Source organism: Myotis lucifugus, unplaced genomic scaffold, assembly GCF_000147115.1.
Source record: "Myotis lucifugus unplaced genomic scaffold, Myoluc2.0 scaffold_84, whole genome shotgun sequence".
Taxonomy (NCBI): domain Eukaryota; kingdom Metazoa; phylum Chordata; class Mammalia; order Chiroptera; family Vespertilionidae; genus Myotis; species Myotis lucifugus.
In genome coordinates this window covers 4,249,247-4,264,465 of record NW_005871132.1, presented here as the reverse complement: position 1 = coordinate 4,264,465, position 15,219 = coordinate 4,249,247, and the positions used below count along the sequence as shown (strand labels likewise).

At 42.7% G+C, this 15,219-nt stretch overlaps 1 protein-coding gene across 11 annotated transcripts in view; it reads right to left on the bottom strand.

The window, feature by feature from the left end:
* The window catches only part of CD86 (CD86 molecule), a 78,273-nt gene that overhangs the window by 29,823 nt on the left and 33,231 nt on the right, over positions 1-15,219 (bottom strand). For all 11 annotated transcript variants that reach the window (XM_014457757.2, XM_006090947.3, XM_006090948.3 and 8 more), the window contains exons 2-4: positions 12,690-12,739; positions 5,237-5,575; positions 2,581-2,886 (exon numbers count right to left, since the gene is read on the bottom strand). In XM_014457757.2, coding sequence (XP_014313243.1) covers positions 2,581-2,886; positions 5,237-5,575; positions 12,690-12,739 — 695 coding nt within the window. The remainder of the gene's footprint in view (positions 1-2,580; positions 2,887-5,236; positions 5,576-12,689; positions 12,740-15,219) is intronic.

Genomic DNA, 15,219 nt, shown 5'->3' with positions numbered 1-15,219 from the left:
CACTGTTCTCTTATTTATATGCCAGCTTTTCCCCAGGGCTCTACTGCCAGAGAAGCCAGAAATACACAATATGAGGTGTTAGAAAGTCCCAGTCCAGGGTCTTCAGCGGTTAACTAATAACCAAGCCAGTGGCTCTGACCAAATACCTGGACTGAGCTCCCTTACCTTCCCAGAGGCTGGGATGACAATGACTGTGATCTAGAAGAGGGCTGACCTTGCCCTTGGAATCTGGGTAAGGTACCTGTGCCAAGGCTCTGAATGTACAGTCTTCTGTGTGATTCCTGCATCCTCAGCTCTCTGTGTAGATAGACCCAGGTCCTGAAGTTTCCTTCATAATAATTCTTCCATCCACTATCATCTCTAGATCAGGCTTCAGACACCTCTCACCTGGACAAATACAATGACCTCCTCACAGGCGTTCTACCTCCAGTTTTGTTTTTGTTTGTTTGCCTTTTACACTGAGGTCACAGCAGATTTCCCTAAGCAGAGCTGTCAGCATGTCTCACCCACTAGAAAAACTTTGCTGTCTTTTCATGCCCTGAGGAATCAGGGTCAGATTCAGCTCCTGGGAGGCCAAGACTTATTTCCTTGCGTGGAGACTCATAAGTTTCCAGGGAGTTGAAAAAGAGGCTTTGGGGGAAAAACTGAGAACTGAGGGGCCCATTTCATAAACATTTATGAGAACACTTCCAGTAGTTAATCCTAAATTACAGGAAAACAGGACCTCCTGTTAGCTTAGCTGCAATTTGTGGACCCATGCCCTGATCCTGGGGCATTAAGAAGAGGAGTTATTGCAAGTCTTATTCAATACTTTCTGAGTCTGTCCCAGTTCATCTCACTTCAGCCTATTTGGTATTCCCAGTAAAGTGGGGATGGGAAGGTTAATACTTGTTAACCTGGAAACTGCTACCTTTTGACACCCCAAAAGATTCCTTGACTCAGAGTCTAACCTATCTCTGATCAAGCCATAGAATAGGGTCGCAGAGAGGCCAGCCCTAGCTTCTTGAGGCAGCTGGAGCTGAAAGTTTCTGAAGATGGTGGTAGCCGGGAAGGTTTCAGCAGTAGTTGAGAAGCAGAGAAAGGTGAGTCATGATGAGGCTATCTTGGTGGCAAGGCCCTATTTATTTGTTGACTGTGGGAGCCATGGCAGAGGGCCCCAGAGCATGTCATGTGTGGTGATGTTAGGGGCTCCAAGAAGGTGCTGAACTTCAGGGGTGGCTTGGAGAGGCCTCTATCAGGCTACAGTAGAAGCAACCAGGACAGGCTGGGTGGCCTCACCATTTACTGGATTCTTAGAGGGGGAAATACTTGAGTGGAGGAAATCAACACCGGGAGAGAGAATTGGCCCATTGGTAAAGCTGGCTTTTAGGAACTGGCCCCAGAGGCTGTACATAAAAATATGTCCATAGGCCAAGATATGTTTGAACAGGAAGACATCAGGATAAAGAAGGCAGCAAAGCCAGAGGGTGGAGCTAGGAGTTGGAAGGATGACTTAGGGAAAGACAAAGCATGGGGGCAGAGCTGGAGAAGGGGTGAAGGCAAGCAGAAGGCAGACAGGTTGGGGAGGGGTCAGCATCAGAACCAGCAGCGAGGGAGACAGTGTGGGAGAAGGGTGCCTCTATTCCAGGAAAGAATCTTGCAGTCACTGCTCCTCAAAAGTGGGGTTTCAAATATGGATGCATTCCCTCAGGGGCAAAGTCATGACTTTAAAATGGCAGGCTCCCATTAGTGGACACTGCTTAGTCTCCATGCTTTCCTCCAGCTGGACTGGTCTCCATACTGCACTATCAACATGCCACGAGAATTTCTGCTTCTGAGTCTTTCCTTGACATATATGTACATTACCTTTTGTGCCCACATTGCTAGTCCACTGCGGTCCTCACCTGTCATCACCTCACCACCAATTCTTTCTTTTGTTGTGTTACAAGAGCCTACCTCCTTTAAAAAGACTTCCCCTGACCCCCAAGAACTTGCCTATATCTGATTGCCTATGAGACTAATTATAGTCACTTTAGTTTTTAATTTTACAACTTATTTCTATGGAATATAATTTAGATTCCAATCCAATCTTTTTAAAATACAGATTTTCGTGTGTATACATCATGAAGTTCTAATTCTATTGGAAGGTCTTTGAGGACAGAGAGCATATCTTATACCTTTTAGTTTTCATCCTTGCAACCAAGAATTTCTAGAATGGTTCTATATTCACAACAAGTGCTATATGTATGTATGCCTGGTGTGTGTTTTGGGGGTGAGAGGTGTGGGTGTGGGTTTGTGTGTATTTTAATGAATGGAAGAATTCTAGCTTGGAGGAATCTTGCATTTTCTGACCTAAACTTCAGAATTGTCTATCCAAAGGTAGCCCAAAAGACTGGGTTAGTTTCAGGGATTAAGAACATGCTTCCTCAAGTGCAGAATAGGTTCATAATGTTGGCTGTAGGTTCATAGTGTCCTGGACCCTGCAGCACCTCTGTCAATATAAAATGGCTCAGTTGGAGGTTTCCTGGGACATGGGATGATCTGTCATAGCGTTTGTGCATAAGACCTGGTAAAAGACATAGTCTTGGGGAGAAGCCTTACCTATACTGTAAGGTTGGGAGAAAAGCTCTGTCTGTGTTGGCTCAGGTTGCAGGACACAGAAGATGCTCACATTTGTTTCTGGAAACACCGGTAAAGACGAGCTGATAGAAACATTGTACAGTCCTGTGATATTATCTTGAATTATTTCCATGACAGCATCATACTCAGATGTTGAATTCATGGTTTTTAGCTGAAAATACATCTTCGCAGGTTCTGGGTAACCTTGTACAGATGAGCAGGTCACATTTATGTAGGAATTTTCTGTTCTATTAGAAATTAGCATTATTTCAGGTTGACTGAAGTTAGCTGAAAGCAGAATAAAGATACAAAGAGAGAGAGATCAATCAAAATTTAAAAGTATTTAGAAGAGAATAGCAAATGACTAGGTACCTGTTTTGGGAACTCTCTGGGGGCACATCTGGGAGCCCCAGAGTGCCTCAAGCATGGGTCTCAGACCATGGTGAGAGCCACATAAAGGCCCCATATTTAATTTTTAAAAATGGAGTTTGGGACCATGCTTACTTTCTGTTTACCCAAATCAAGGGGATGCTGTCTGAGTGATAGGAGGGCTAAATTTAAATCATCAAAAATTTATAGTGAGCCCTAGCTGGTTTGGCTCAGTGGATAGAGTGTTGGCCCATCCACTGAGTTTGATTCTGGTCAAGGGCATGTACCTTGGTTGCAGGCTCAATCCCCAGCCCGGGTTGGGGTGCATGCAGGAGGCAACCAATTGATGTGTCTCTCTCACATCGATGTTTCTCTCTCTTTGTATCCCTCTCTCCCTTCCATGCTCTCTAAAAATCAATGGGAAAATATCCTTAGGTGAGGATTAACAAAAATAAAATCTTTATAATGAGGCTACTTCTCTAAGGAATAAAGTCTTTGGAAGGAGAAGTGGTCTGACTTTAGGACCTAAGTGTCCCATGGAATATATTCCAGGTCACTAGACCATGAGAACAGAATGGGATTGAGGCTAAAGTTCCACCAGGAACCAACAGAGTTCTGGGTGCTGGTGTGCTCTGGGCCCTATCTTCCAGAAATCCACACAGGATGGTGGGAAGTGAGTGGGTGGGGACTTTGGATTTAGATAATCAAAATACTGGTTTTGGGAAGGACTGTCTAAGTATCTTCATCATATATTTTAAGATGAAGGGCAAACCTAGCCATTTTTAGGAAAAAATATATGCTGTTAATAAACACGGAGCTTCTCTTGCCTTGTTTACTGTTCAGATTTTTATGGCTGTTGAGGATTGCTGGCACCTATTCCTTCTGCCAGAAAAATAGCTCACTCTCTTTCCAGAGTTATGAGGTCATTTTCAGGTTCTACATACTAATGTATACTTTAGCATGTTGTCTCTGAAACTTCAGTGATTTGCATGCCATACTACAAGTTCTGCTATATCAACACACTACTTAAGCATTCGACTTGTAACTTTATGTGGTCTATCAAAGGTGGAATGCCATGGTACTACCTACTGTAGCCTTATTAGCAATATCTGTGAAATTATAGGTTTTATAAGATAGGCTTTTATTAGTTTTTCTAGTACATATTAAAATAATATAAAACCATTAAAATTTTTTTTAAAAAAAATGATTGTCTGTGTCCCACCTAAACCACATCATGTTTCTCTATAGAAACTGGCCACACTTTGAAAATATCGCTATAGCATTTGGTTACATGTCCCAAAAAGCCCTACAGCCTAGTTGAGTGACACTTAAAGGGAGCAACTTCCCATTCCAATTCTATTTTTACCTCTGCTTTATTCTTGTTTCAGAATTGTTGTTAATCTGCCTTTTTCAGTTTCATAAAAAATTAATCTGTGTCTACACCTGGCCAGCATGGCTCAGTGATTGAGCATCAACCTATGAACCAGGAGGTCATGGTTCCATTTTCAGTCAGGACACATGTCCTGGTTGCAGGCTCGATCCCCAGTGTGGCGCGTACTGGGGACAGCCAATCAATGATTCTCGCATCATTGATGTTTCTATCTCTCCCTCCCTCTTCTTTCCTCTCTGAAATCAATAATAACACATTTTTAAAAATTAAAAACAATGCATTTTATTGTATTATAATTTTTTTAAAATCTATATTGACAGGTTTTTCAAGGCCTGGAGGAACAAAGGAGCTGGTTTACTAGTTTTTAGACTCTGTGCATTGGGTTATTTCCTTTCTGACTACCAAGCTCATGGTTGGGCAGAAAACAACTCATAAACAATCTCTGGAATGTTGAAGGGAAAACCCAAATTACTTAGTTGTCACCCTCACTAGGAGCTCCAGGCAAAGATTCAGGGGGTGAGAAATCTTGGACCAAAGGAGAAAATAAATGTAAAAGAGATTTGAGGCCTATGTGATATATAAACTTAGTAATGGAAAAATTACCCATGGTTTTTACATAGCCACATTACCTTTGTTTAGTTAGCTCTATTTTGTCCCCAAAGTGAATTCTTACTGATCTTTCAGAAGCAAACTATACAAAGTACAAAGGACTTCTAGTTCCCTACTCCCAAACCCTGCATTACCTTCAAGTGGATTTCCCAGAAATGACTGTCCTCTGCCTTCTCTCTATAGGTCACCCCTGCCCCCCACCAGTGTTTCCCTGATCACTGCAATCTCATCTAGAAGGCCAGGGATCAGGACATGCCATTGACAACATACCAAGCACTGATAGGTCGATATCATTTTGGTGGATGAGATTCATTCCCTGGAGGTTTTTGCGATGATAGATGAAACATTGATACAATCTCTTGTCCTTGATCTGAATATTGTGGAGTCGCAGGGTCCAATTATCCTGGTCCAAGCTTGTGCGGTCCTTGTAGTTGGCATCAACACTTTGAAGATTCTCTTTGCCTCTGAATAGTTCATAAAGAACCAACTTATCCTGGTTCTGCCAAAATACTACCAGCTCATCCAGGCTTATGTTTTCAGGGTTTGTAAAGTGACATGGAAGGTCTCCAATTTTGTTGAAATATGCCTGACTCTTCATGGAAGCAGCACCTAAAAAAAAGAAAGATGGCTATTGGGGAAGGAGAAACAAGAGGGAAGAACAAGAGCAACAACTCCATTTTTCTTTATATAATACCCAGATGCTACCTTATCAGAAATGAGATCGAGGAACTAGATGTTAAACTCTGGAACAGTTGCATACGTGTTGGCATCTGGAGGATGGGACTTTTGTTCTCACTCTACTGCTAACTAAATCTGTGTGGCCTTGTGTAAACTGCAACTGCTATGAGGCTCAGTTTCTTTATCTGTTTAATGAAGGAGTGAACCAAATGTTCTAAGGATCTATCCAGTACTATGGGTCTGTGAATTTAAATCCTAAAACAGGGAAAACCAGCAGTTGGACAACTCATTCGCCCATCTGTTACCTTCCTATAACCCGAACACTAATTCACTGCAGCTGTTACAGGCTCCATTACTTCTACACCATCACCAAAACCTCTCCCTTTTCCTCCCCATCCCCTTATTCCTTAGCCCGTATAGAGCTTCCCTTATGACTGCATATTTCATGGCCATCTCTCCCAAGGATATAGTATAGTTTGGAAATGACATAAATAGCCAACCAAGGCTTCTAATCTCAGTGACCTCTCTAAGCTCTTTCAGGGATCAGAAAGAGAACTGAGCAAATCGATGGCTGTTTGGGATTGTGGTAGTCAAAGACCATTTAAGGCACATGAATGAAATACTGAAAATGAATCATAGATGGGAAGGTGAGAATGTGCTTTTTGGAGTATTGGGGAAACCTCAATTACCATAAACTTGCTCTTCCCAGGATGCATTGCTCTGGCAGTTTTTGAAACCCCTGGAGGACAGGCTGGGAGAGTTCAGAGAAAGGCTTTCCTCTCCAAAGACATTTGGAGTTTGTGGAAGGGATTTTGTGTGATTGATTATATATTGTAATAATTATGTATGGTGCTAAGTACTTGAAATATCAGGGTGACACTTTGTAAAGTATATGATTGTCTAACCTAAAACTAATATAAAATAATATTGAATGTAAACTGTAATTAAAAAATAAAACTTTTTAAAAATGTGATTGATTATAGGGTTTTTGTAGGACCTACTCTGAGTCATGGAATTAATTGAGACTTGGCCAAGAAATTAGTGGTGGGTGTGAAGTGCAGGGTTGGGGGGAAATGCTGTTTCTTAGTTAATATGAAGTTAGCTGCCACCTTGGAGAGGAAGTTCAGGCGGGTTCTAAGTAAAGCTCCATTGTTTAGGACTTTATTAAGGAGGAAAGTGAGGTGGGTTGGTGAGAGAGAGAAGAGTAGTTTCATTCAAGTTGTTCGTTGAGGGGTGCTAGGAGAAGTTGAATTGATCTAATCCATGGGTTTCTCTTTCAAAAGAAAGTAGAAGGACAAATAACAATGACATGCACTTGTCAAAACTGGACTGTGTGCAGAATAGCCCAGTGAGAACAAATAATCAAGGGGGTTGGTAGTGGTCTTAAATTTGAAGGGAAGAGGACTCCAGGCATCAGTGAGAGCTGGCACAAATTTGAATCACCACCTATTACATTCTGCTCAGTAGAACTCTGTGAACCACCTGAAAGTATACAAATGCAGTATCCATATAGAATACATTCCCATATTGGAGGGAAGTGGAAAAATCTACCTGGGAACCCGAAACAATAATGAAAGGGGGCCTTAAAGAAGATTTACTATATTGAGAAATTATCTTACAAGGCAACCTTGAGGCTCCTGCTCCTTCTTTGCTAAACTCTGAATGATAAGGTAAGGGTGCCACCTACTGTAAAAGCTTCTAGCAGCGATCACTGGGTTATATCAGTGACTTGCCAAATGAGGGCAAACGACCTAACAGAGAAACCAAACACAGTTGGAAATTCTGCCAGTTAGTGGTCAATATTACATTATTACTCGGGGATCAATTGTGTCTTCTGGGCCTGGAGATGACTTAGCCTTAGGCTTCTGTCTTTCTGATTTATGGTTGTTTCTCTGTTGAGCCTCACTGTACCTTTTCTCCTTCCCAACCACTCTCTTCACTCACAAATCAGTCCAACTTCTCTGACCCAGGACCCCTCTCCAAAAGATTAAAAGGGCTTTTTCATCCACATGTCTAACTGTGCCCCTCTTCACCTACCAACCAAAAGTGTGGCCTGTGTTCTAAAGGCATCAGCATCAGGGAAGGCTCGTCAGAAATGCACATGTTCTGGCCCCACTCAGACCTACTGAGTCATAATTGGCATTTTAACAAAAGCTCCAGTTTGAGCCTGGTCAGTGTAGCTCAGTGGTTGAGCATCGACCAATGAACCAGGAGGTTAGGGTTCAATTCCTGCTCAGGGCACATGCCGAGGTTGCAAGCTCAATCCAAAGTAGGGGGCGTGCAGGAGGCAGCTGACCAATGATTCTCTTTCATCATTGATGTTTCTATCTCTCTCCTTTTCTCTTCCTCTCTATGATATAAATAAAAATATACTTAGAAAAAAAATCTCCAGTTTGAGAAGCTGCAATAATGGGTTTCTACCTCTGTCTCTGAGTGAAACAGAGGAGATTATGACAAGAACATTTGTTTCCATCCAAACCCTCTTTCTTACTCTGGAATGGAAATCAGTCTGAAGCCCATTCTGGGTGGAACTGAAAGTATTTCACAATTTTTGCTCCACAGTTCCTCACCAACCACTGGCTTCCATGACATCACGTAGAGCTACGCATGCTAAGCCCCTCCCTTACAATATGGGAAAGATTTAGCTAAAAGTCTATTTTCCCTAAGTGGCTTCAGGCCTCCCCTGTTATGACCCCAAATCCTAGACCACATAGCTACTGGGCTCACTGGGACTCCATTAGTGGGAAAGCATTGAGAGTCTCTCCTTCCCCAGCACTTGGGTGATAGATATGTTCTAGGTCTAGTTATAACTGACTGCTATGATGATGTCAGGAGCTAGGAACTCAAGAATCCATCTAGATACCTCCCTAAACAGCTGAAGGAGTTTGTTTCAAAAGACACATGAGAACTTCCTCAGCAGTATACTGTTTGACTATCACACAAAAACTATAGTCTTCTAACCTTGTGAGGTCTCTGACCCCATGTGGGACTTCATTCTTCCCTGGCTACTACCCCAAATGCATGTCTTATATAGTCAAGGGTCATCTATACTCATGAATTTTCCTCCTTTTACTAAACTTCCTTCAATGTTATGCAGGGTAGGGCAAAAGTAGGTTTACAGTTGTTGGTATGGAAAATAATATATCCTATATTAAAAGGCTAATATGCAAATTGTCCCCTCAACCGGAAATTCCACTGGGAGTTCGACCAGGGGGCAGAGCCGCCAGGCAACCACCCGCAGCCCCTTCCCCCAGCCGGGCCCACCCCATCAGCCCAATTGGGGTGGGCTGGCCAGATCCCACCCATGCATGAATTCATGCCCCGGGCCTCTAATTAATAAATAATAATACAAGAACAAACTCTGTCTCACGTACTCACAACTGTAAACCTACTTTTGCCACACCCTGTATGAGGCCCTCTGGAAACTTCATTCCACTGTAATAAACTATATCTTCAGTCTCTTCATCAAATGTTTTCCCCAAGGTTGTACTTTCATTGAACTCTGGCCCTACCCAAAGGACGTCATTTGTCCCAGCCACTGCTTCTTTTGGCATACTTCATGGAGACCTTGAGCAACACCCTTCCCCTTTGAGGTGTCCCAGTCTCTCATTGCTGTCAGCTACTAACAGCAACATCATTACTTCCTTGTTCACTGAGCATTTTAGCATTAGATACAGATCTTTCTTTTCGACCAATTATTACTATCAATTTGAGTGACTTCAGCAAGGATGAGTTCACCAATACACTTGCTTAGAAGTTCTTTGATCTTTTCCACTCTGAAGATCTTCATCCACAGACTATTTTAGCAGCCCCTCTCCCATGACATAACCCTAAACCTTATTTCCAAGAATAGCTCTGTTCTAAAAACCTTAAACATCAATGTACCTATCTCTGTCCACAACATTTGCTCAATTACTTCACCTATATCTGTGTTTTACTTCACCAAGACCTCAACTCCATCCAGTCTAGACCCTATAGCTCAGTGCTTTCCAAAAGAGCCCTGCAACAATGGAAAAGTACTGTATCTGTGCTGACTAATATGGTAGTCACTGGCCACTACACTCAGCCATTGAGCACTTGATATGTCACTAGTGTGACTGAAAACTGAATTTTTAATCTTATTTAATTCTAACTAATTTAAATAGCCACATGTGGCTAATTGCTATCATATTGGACAGCAGAGTGACAGTATATCTTTTCAATCATGCTCTTTCTCTCTTTTTAAAAATATATTTTATTGATTTTTTTACAGAGAGGAAGGGAGAGGCATAGAGAATTAGAAACATCAATGAGAAAGAAATATTGATCAGCTGCCTCCTGCACACCCCCTACTGGGGATGTGCCCGCAACCAAGATACATGCCCTTGACCAGAATCGAACCCGGAACCCTTCAGTCTGCAGGCCTACTCTCTATCCACTGAGCCAAACCGGTTAGGGCTCTCTCTCTCTCTCTTTTTGTTAATCCTCTCCCAAGGATATTTTCCCTCATCGATTTTTTTAATATATATTTTATTGAATTTTTTACAGAGAGGAAGGGAGAGAGATAGAGTCAGAAACATCGATGAGAGAGAAACATCGATCAGCTGCCTCCTGCACACTCCCCATTGGGTATGTGCCCGCAACCGAGGTACATGCTCTTGACTGGAATCGAACCTGGGACCCTTGAGTCCGCAGGTCGACGCTCTATCCACCGAGCCAAACCGGTCAGGGCTCCCCCATCGATTTTTAGAGAGAGTAGAAGGGAGTGGGAGAGACAGAAAGAGAAAAACATCTATGTGAGAGAGGCACATCAATTGATCGCCTCCCACACGCACAGGGATGGAGCCTGGAACCGAGGTACATGCCCTTGACTAGAATTGAACCTGGGACACTTCAGTCTGAAGGCCAACGCTCTATCCACTGAGCCTAACCAGCTAGGGCTCAATTATTCTTTTGCCAGCAATTCCAATAAACTTGCCCTTTTGTGCAGAATTCATCCTAAGCACACTCTACTTTTGATCTTCATATCTGTTCTTACAACTGAATGTTTGAGCGCCCCTGAAGGAAATTATTCCATTATTTGAACTGGTGACATTATAAATCTTATCCCACTTAACTTGGCCTCTGAGCTGCTCACCCTGCTTTCCACCCTCTCCCTTCCTCACATGGTTCCCTCTGTTACTACTTTTAGTTTCTCTTTCTCTTATAGTCAAACTCCCTGAAAGAGTAAGCAGAAATTGCTGCCTTCATTCCCAACCTCTGTCCCCCACCTCTCTGCCGAAACTTCCCTGGCAAAGATTGTCAGTGACTTCCTACCATTGCCAAATTCAGAGCTCTTTTTAGATTTCACTTTATTTGACCACTCTGTTGACCATCACGCTGCTGGCCATCTCTCCTTGAAACCCTATTCTTTCCCAATCACTGATCTAATCAGTTTTCTCTGATCACCCCTTAAATACTGATTATCTTGAGTGCCTGCTCTTGATCTCCTTACTCTCTACACTCTGTCTAGTTTTTCTCCTTTAGTAAAAGAAAATTCATGAGGACAAATAAGCATGGATTTATCTACCAAATATATAAACTAATAATTCACAGATGCTCATCTCCAGCCAATAACTTTCACAGACATCCATATCCAATTGCCTGCTGGATACTGCTATTCAGATACCCATACCTACTCTGTTCAAACTTCCCTGTCCTCTATTTCAGTGAATGATTTCCCCACTTGTTGCTGTCAGTAACCAAATGAATCATCTGTCTGAATCATCTGTTGACAAAACCCAAAGAGGGTCTGCACAGGTGTGGCTGAGGAGAAAACAACCAAAGAGGGTCTGCCAAGTGTGGCTGAGGAGATCTAGAACTGCCACAGGCAGAGCTGAACTCATGGCTGGGCTGGGGAGTCAGGAGCGGCCTGGTGCTGCTATGGCCAAAGTGCAGGCTCAGCTCCCCCTCCCTGTCTGCCCCACACCAGGATGGGTGTATGAGAGGGCTTCCCTCTCTGTGCTGAGGGTGGGGTAAATGAGCAGCTGGAAGGGGCAGGACAGTGGAAACTAAAGGCAACCAGTCACAGGGTGGCAGGAACCTCCACCAACTCATTAACAGATGAAGAAACTGGAACTCAGAGAGGAGCTGCAAACAGGGAAGATCCAAGTTCTGTGAAGCATGACACTTTTAAAATTCCTTTTGGGGGCAATGATCCCTTTAAGAAAAGAAATGCAGAATTCAAGTTCAAAATGCCCATGGCCAGTATAATACCTGCCAACTGTCTGAGAATGCGATGGAGAGAAAAGTTGTAATAAAGAAAGGCCGTGGTCTTGACTTATTGTGGGCAAGATACCTGTCGAAAATTTTACCAAAACATATGACATGTGACCATACTGGTAGGGCCCCTCATGGAATTTTGGAGGGGCTTTAGATAGAGCTTCTGCAAGTGAGAATCCTGCAGCTCAGCTTCATTAGCGTCATAGTAAATCCGCTGATACAATTAGCTGAAGGTCACTAAAGTAGGTAGTAGCAGGGCTGGGGTTTTTTATTCTCCCAGTAAGCAGTGGCTACTATGATCTATGGGTGTGGGCTGGTGGGGGAGGTAGAGGAGGAAGAGAGGAAAGGTATGGAACATGGAAAGCAATGCTCCTTAATGAAAGGAGGCTTTTAGAAGCCCATGAGCTGTTTCCTAAAAGCCTGGGACTTCCAGAAATGAAACAGAGAAGACCAGAAAGGAGTATGTGTGGAGCAAAAGAGTTAAGCCTCAGGGATATCAGAGGAGGGACTTCTCCTTGTTTCCTGGGTGCCAATGGACAGGCGAGTCTACCCTCCTTGGTGAGATGGAAAAGAAGGATGCACAGAAGGGATAGGGCTCCATCTGAGACCAGGCCTGCCATCAGCTGAGATACCTGTTCTCAATCATGTTTCCTTCTTCTCCACCAAAGTCTTTTTTTGCCTGTGGTATTGTGCAACATGGGGTAGAAAGTGAATAAAACCCACCAAGTCTCAGGCCTGGGCTTGCAGCAGTCAGACTTAACACAATGGAAGGATTCTAGGACTTTATAAAACCAAAGGTTCTTACCAGAGAGCAGGAGGGCCATCACAAAGAGAGTGGTACTCAGTCCCATAGTGCTAGAGTTGAAAAAGAAAAGATAAAACATGATTAAAAAGATGAAACAAAACCAAAACATGACAAGTGGAGTTTGATATTCACTTAGGTCCATGGGTGTAGTAGAGAAGGTTCACCAAAGCCATTTCCTTTCCCCCCTAGCTCCACAGATACACCTATTTCCCAGCCTCCTGTTAGTTAAGAGGGCCATGTCTTTGGGTTCTGGCCAATGGAACTGTGGAAGGAAAGTAGGTGTTACTTTCAGACCTGCCACTCCCTTGCTTTGTGAATTCAGAGGATCCAGAGGAGGAGTCCAAGGGTGTAGAGCAAGAATGTCAAACTTGTGGCCCGCAGGCCGAATTCGGCCCACAACAAATACTCATTAATGATTACTTGTTTATTTCAGCCCTTTGTATTCAGCATATCTCTATCGAAATAAATGTATGTTTCTATGAAAATTGAAGCTTTTGTTTTTTGCAGCCCACATAAATTTAAACCTTGTTTAAAGGTCCGTGCTAGCCTTTGAGTTTGACATGCTTGTTGTAGAGCAGTGGTTCTCAATCTTGGTTGCACATTAGAATCACCTGGGAATCTTTTTAAAATCCTGATTTCTGGGCGTCATCCTCCAGAAATTTTGTTTCTTTGTTACTAATGTTGTGGCCTCACCCCATAACAAAAAAACAGAATTTCCGGAAGATGAGGCCCAGAAATCAGGATTTTACAAAGATTCCCAGGTGATTCGAATGTGCAGCCAAGGTTGAGAACCACTGGTGTAGAGGATGGCAAAGCCTCACTGTGAAAGGACGCTGATTTGCTGAACAAATTAACAAGACAGCTTTCTCCACCCCCACCATGATCCATACTGGACTGTGACATGAGCAAAAAATAAATTTTTTACTGTATAAAGCTAATAAATTTTTGACATTATTTATCGTAGTGGCTGGCATTACTTGGCCAACACAATGGGTGTGATGGGGCAAATGGAAAGTATTTATGTTTAGAAATCAACATTCTTTTTGTTTCCCCATGCTTCTCAAACTTTAATGTGCATAAAAATTATCAGGAGAGTATGTTAAAGCAGTTTTCTGGGCCTCGTCCACAAAGATTCTGATTTAGTAGGTTGGGTGAAGACCCATGTACAACAAACTCACAGGTGATGACGGTGCTGCTTGGTCTGAGGACCCCACTCTGTACAATGGCACGACAGTATTCACTTAATCTACATGATAGAGCCAATAAAAACGACGGGCACTGCTTTATAACCTCTATCTTCTCTTTCTTCCCCTCTCCGCCTCCCCCTTTCTGCACTCACCCACTTATCCCAACTTAGACCAAAAAGGCTATAAAGTGGCTTACAGGGAAGCATAGACTAAGGAAAGATGAGCATTAGAAACAGGTAAAAAGAAAATCAAGTGCAGAAATATAAAATGGATCCAAGTACAAGGCCAGTGCTAAATGCTTACCATAGAAATATGCCCACCCTGCATGTGCAGGTCACAAATTTGGCTTATAGTGTTTAATGGCCAAAGGGAAAGGGAAAGCTAACTGGTGAATTTATTTATAGATCTGTCTGGAAGATACAGTCAAACCGATGCTCAGGAAAATGTGCACAGCTATTTCTGATTCAATAGCAGGAAGTTCTTCCTTGAGGGTGGATAGAAGCTATCGCCAATCCCTTCGGGCTATGGGAGATGCCTTTCCTCTGTTCCCAGTGACTATTTTGTTTTTTCCCTTGTAGACTGAAACCTCTCTTTTTAAAATTTATTTTTTAATTCTTTATTGTTGAAAGTATTACATATGTCTCCTTTTTCCCTCATTGACCTCTCCCCGCCTGCTCACACCCCCCAGCACAGGCCCTCACCCACCTACTGTCTGTATCCATTGGTTATGCTTATATGCATGCATTGAAGTCTCTCTTTTTATCTATCTATTGATTGATCTATTTATTTATTTTTGTTAACCCTCACCCAAGGATATTTTTTCCATTGATTTCTAGAGAGAATGGAAGGGAAGGAGAGGGAGAGAGAGAGAGAGAGAGAGAGAGAGAGAGAGAGAGATCAATGCAAGACACATGATACATCGATTGGTTGCCTCCCGAATGTGCCCCGACCAGGGCCGGGGATGAACCTGCAACCCAGGTATGTGTCCTTGTGCGGGAATCCAACCTGAGATTCTTCAGTGAGCAGGCTGACACTCTAACTCCTGAGCACCACCGGCCAGGATGACCTCTCTTTTTCTTTAATTAAAAAAATTTGAATACACCATACCTGCATATGGTATTAAATTTAAAAGGTAAAGGTGATAAATAGTGGAAAGCAAGTCTCTCTTCCAACCCTGTCCCTTAGCTATCTAGTTTTCCTCTGTAGACACATCTGAAGTGACCACTGTTACCTGTTAGCAGTTTCTTGCCTTTACTTGCAGTTATTTTAGAAAAAAACATAGACTGACATTTTTTTCATTTTATTTTTAAACACCTGGTAGCACAGTACACATACTTTTGCAC